Below are 4,177 nucleotides of genomic sequence, written 5' to 3'. Positions count from 1 at the left end.
CCGTGACCGCGGAGGGCCCCGGGCTGGGCATACGGGGATACTTTCGGGGACCYTTTGGAGACATTTTTGGGGATATTTCGGGGGCATTTGGGGGCCTTTTAGAAACCCTTACGGGGCGTTGAGGGCTCATATGGGACGTTTGGGGTAATTTCTAGCAGAGGGCGGTTTGAATGGGACATTTGGGGATATTTGGGGCCTCATAGGGGTCCTTTGGGGTTACTTAAGGGATTTCTGGGGACATTTTTGGGACATTTGGAGAACCCTTTGGGGGGACCCTTTGGGGACATTTCTGCGGGGTTTGGGACGTCGGGGACACTTTAGTGGTCATTTGGGGACATTTGGGGACATTTTGGGTCCTTTGAGGTCACTTAAGGGATTTCTGGGGACATTTGGGGACATTTCCGCGGGGTTTGGGACGTTGGGGACACTTGGGTGGTCACATCTGGGGACATTTGGGGACATTTGTCGTGTCCCCGCAGTGGAGCTGCTGCGGACGCTCCTGTCCCGGACTTTGGGGCTCGGCGGGGACAAAGCGGAGCCGGTTCTGGATGAGCTGAGCCTGGAGGGCGTGAGCCGCTTCCTGCAGAGCGACCGCTGTAGGGAATAGACTGGGAATATACTGGGAATATACTGGGAATAGACTGGGAATACTGGGAATGTACTGGGAATACTGGGAATGGGGACGGGAGAGCCTATCATGATCGTGTAGGGACTCCCGGAATACCGGGGACGAGGGGGCACCAGGAATGGGGCAGCAGGAAAAGGAGGAAAAGTCAGGGGTGGCGGGGGGAACGATAGGATCGGGGAGCGGGGGAGGAGGAGGGCACCGGGAACAGCGGGACAACGGGAACGGGATGGGGGTGTGCAGCAGGAACGGGGTGCATTTGTGGGGGAGGAGGGGGCAGTTTTGGGGTTCTCGAGGGGCAAATTTGGGTTTAACTTTGTGTCTCCCCCCTCAGGTAAAAACATCGTGTGCATGGTGGGCGCCGGAATCTCCACCTGTGAGTTCTCTGTGGGGTTCGGGGTTGGGCTCCAGGACCCCCAAATCAGCTCCTGACACCCCCAATCCCCCCTCAGCCGCCGGGATCCCCGATTTTCGCTCCCCCGGGACCGGCCTCTACTCCAACCTGCAAAGCTACGACCTCCCCTACCCCGAGGCCATCTTTGAGATCGGCTTTTTCAAGGTATCCCTTTTTCTCCCCTAAATTTTAGGAGGGTTGGGAGTTTTTTGGGGTGCTCTGAGCCCCCCCTGAATTCTCCCTGTGCTCCCCCAGCAACACCCGGAGCCGTTTTTCGCCCTCGCCCGTGAGCTCTACCCAGGGCAGTTCAAGGTACAACCTTCCCCCAAACCTCCTTCCCACACTCCCGCCCAAATTCCAGCCCCACCCCCGTGGAGGGGGCCCAAGAGACCCCCAAATAGCCACTAAATTGCCCCGAATTTTTCCACTAGCCCACGGTTTGTCACTATTTCATGCGGCTGCTGCAGGACAAGGGGCTTTTGCTACGCTGCTACACACAGGTGGGACTGCCCTCCCTGCCCTCCCCAGGTGGTTTCAGGGGATTTTGGGATTTTCTGACTTCCCCTGTGACCCTCCCCCAGAACATTGACACCCTTGAGAGAGTGGCGGGGCTGGACCCGGAGCTGCTGGTGGAGGCTCACGGCACGTTCTTCACGTCCCACTGCCTGCGGCCCTCGTGCCACCAGTGCTATGACCTGGCCTGGATGAGGGGTAGGGAGGGGGCTCTGGGGACCCCCCTTGAGCCCCTCTGGACACTGGGGGACCCTAGGGACCGCCCCATGTGAGATCCCTGGGGTTGCTTTGGGAGTGTCCCAATCTTTGCAGCTACAGGGTGGTAACAGCAGATCGTTCTCCCCCAGTGCCCCCCTAAAGGTCCATGTCATCCCCCAAATGTCTTTGTGCCCCCTCAAGTCCTTGTGCCTCCTTTCTTCACTGAGGTTCCCACACCCCCTTCTTTCCAGAGCGGATTTTCTCTTCTCTCGTCCCTAAATGTGAGAAGTGCCAGGGGCTGGTGAAACCTGGTGAGTTTTGGAGGAAGCGGGGGAGATCTGTGGGTGTTTGGAGGGGGGGCTCTTTCCTACCCCCTCCACTCATCTCTCGTCCCCCTTCCCCAGACATTGTGTTTTTTGGGGAGAACCTCCCCTCACGCTTCTTTACCCTCCTGCAGTCGGTGAGTAGGGTTTGGCAGGCCCTGATCACCCCCTCCCCAGCCTGAATTTGAGATGGGAGGGACTGAGGAGACCCAGGGACCCCTCTTCCCTCCCCAGTGACATTGCCTCCCTTACCAGGATTTTGAAAAAGTTGACCTGCTGATCATCATGGGCACCTCGCTGCAGGTGCAGCCCTTTGCCTCCCTCATCAGCAGGTGGGACCCCTCCCCAGCCCCTTTTCCGCCCCCCCCCAGATCCCTGGGACCCCTTTCTGTGACTGTCCCTTCTTGCAGGGTCCCCACCAACACCCCCAGACTCCTGATCAACAAGGAGAAGACAGGGCAGGTGAGGTGGGGCAACTTGGGAGGCAGCTGTGGGGGTTGGGCAGCTTGGGAGGCATTGGGGGTGGTTTGAAGCAGCCCTGCCCCCCCCCTTCCTGTCACTCCATTTGATTCCCACCAGAGTGACCCCCTGATGTCCCTGATGGGCTTCGGTGGCATGGACTTTGATTCAGACAAGGCCTACAGGTATGGGGGGATGGGGGGATGGGGGCCTGTTCCTCTCCAGGCAGTTTTAGGGAAACCTTAGGTGGTTTTGGGAACCCCCACATGGCTTTGGTGACCCTCAGAATGGCTTTGGGGAGCCCCAAGGTGCTTTTGGGGCCCCCCAGGTTTTTTAGGGCCCCACAGAGGTGATTGTGGGATCCCTGTGTCCCTGCAGAGACGTGGCTTGGCTGGGGGACTGTGACAGTGGGTGCCTGGCTCTGGCTGAGCTGTTGGGCTGGAAGGTACACCCCCTGCCCCTCCAAATTCTGTGTGTCCTACTGCGCCCCAAGCCGTTCTAGGACCACCCTGAGACTCTGTGTCTTCCCCCTCAGGAGGAGCTGGAGGAGGTAGTGCGGAGGGAACACGCAGCCATTGATGCCAAGGTGGAAGACAGGCATGGGGGGGATCCCAAAAAGAGCCTGGGGGACAAAGCCAAGGCTCAGAAGGATCCTGCAAAGAGCCTGGGGGACAAGGTGAACGCTCAGAAGGATCTGGAAAAGAGCTCAGGGGACAAGGCCAATGCTCAGAAGGATCCCAAAAAGTCCCAGGGGAACAGGGACAAGGCTCAAAGTGAGCCTGAAGAAATGCAGGGGGCCAGCAAGGATCCTCCCTTTAGCATGGCGGGGCGGAACCCAAATTAAATGGTGACAGAGGATTTCTTGCCTTTGTGTGCTCGGTAGGTGGGGAGAGGGGTTTGAGGGACTGGGCTTTTTTTTTTTTTTAAAGAAGGAAGAGAAAAACAAAACTATAAGAAAAGGGGATGATGAGGGTACAAAGCCAGTTTTTCCTTCCCTAAAAAGGGGTGTTAGAGCTCCAAAATGCCTGGGAATTCACAGGTAGTATGTGGGGGTGTGTTTGGAAATGTGGAATTTCTCACTTCATATGTACTGTATTTCCGTTTAAAAAATAGTTTCAAAATAAAGCTCTGTATCTGCTGTGCCATACTGCGGATTTTGGGATGGAAAGAAGGGCAGATATGGATCTGTGTGACCATGAGGTTGTTTTGCGTGTGGAATCGCATAATGAGAGGCCAGTAGTGCTGGCCTATTGATTGCCTCAGTGCTAGGCATTGCAAAGCTTAAGCTGAAATGACTGTGAGCCTGTGATGTAGACAGTGGGGCTGGGATTGTGACTGAAAATGGGGCAGAAACTCTTATTATAATGGGGAATGTATTTCTGAACCTGCTTATTTGCTCTCCCTCACTAGCACAGTGGGTAGAGAAGAGCAAAGGGAAAAAAAATACTAAGAAAAGAGTTTATGAGTTGAGGTAAGGAACGGGGAGGAAAAGAGTTGATGGAGAGAACAGGCAGTAGTTAAATAATGAGGTGAGTGTATTATGAAGAAAGTGAGAGAAGGAGAATGAGCAATGAATTGGAACCCTGAAAGACACCGATATTCTACCCATTGGCTGCCTCCTTCCTACATGCAACAAAGCAGCAGGGAACGTAACAGGGTGCAAAA

General features: G+C 55.7%; 2 protein-coding genes across 3 annotated transcripts in view; one reads left to right on the top strand and one right to left on the bottom strand.

Moving 5' to 3' along the window:
- LOC130586520 (NF-kappa-B inhibitor beta-like) overlaps positions 1–31 on the bottom strand; it is a 4,328-nt gene extending 4,297 nt beyond the window's left edge. The window contains exon 1 of the mRNA XM_057387334.1: positions 8–31. Within this exon, the coding sequence (XP_057243317.1) occupies positions 8–31 (24 nt within the window). The remainder of the gene's footprint in view (positions 1–7) is intronic.
- Positions 32–442: 411 nt separating this feature from the next.
- SIRT2 (sirtuin 2) lies at positions 443–3,368 on the top strand. Of its 2 annotated transcripts, none has more exons than XM_057387331.1 (13): positions 443–596; positions 960–1,001; positions 1,078–1,184; positions 1,275–1,331; positions 1,451–1,519; positions 1,601–1,730; positions 1,958–2,041; positions 2,135–2,190; positions 2,309–2,385; positions 2,464–2,515; positions 2,633–2,697; positions 2,891–2,957; positions 3,048–3,368. In XM_057387331.1, exons 2-13 carry the CDS (start codon positions 977–979, stop codon positions 3,354–3,356), a joined length of 1,098 nt encoding a protein of 365 aa, XP_057243314.1. In that variant the 5' UTR covers positions 443–596; positions 960–976; the 3' UTR covers positions 3,357–3,368. The 2 variants fall into 2 exon arrangements, with proteins under 2 accessions (XP_057243314.1, XP_057243315.1); XM_057387332.1 differs by having other exon boundaries at positions 444–596; positions 1,982–2,041.
- The last annotated feature ends 809 nt before the right edge of the window (positions 3,369–4,177 follow it).

Source organism: Malurus melanocephalus, unplaced genomic scaffold (genome assembly GCF_030028575.1).
Source record: "Malurus melanocephalus ecotype Western Australia unplaced genomic scaffold, MMel_1.1 scaffold_1186, whole genome shotgun sequence".
NCBI classification, from domain to species: domain Eukaryota; kingdom Metazoa; phylum Chordata; class Aves; order Passeriformes; family Maluridae; genus Malurus; species Malurus melanocephalus.
The sequence above is the reverse complement of the archived record's forward strand: the minus strand, read 5'-3'. Positions and strand labels throughout refer to the sequence as shown.

Bases quoted from the DNA above. Each gene is read 5' to 3' on its own strand.
- SIRT2 (XM_057387331.1), top strand. From the start codon at position 977: ATGGTGGGCGCCGGAATCTCCACCT. The intron at 1,002-1,077 runs GTGAGTTCTCTG...ATCCCCCCTCAG, and splicing joins GGGCGCCGGAATCTCCACCT to CCGCCGGGATCCCCGATTTT. The intron at 1,185-1,274 runs GTATCCCTTTTT...GTGCTCCCCCAG, and splicing joins TTGAGATCGGCTTTTTCAAG to CAACACCCGGAGCCGTTTTT.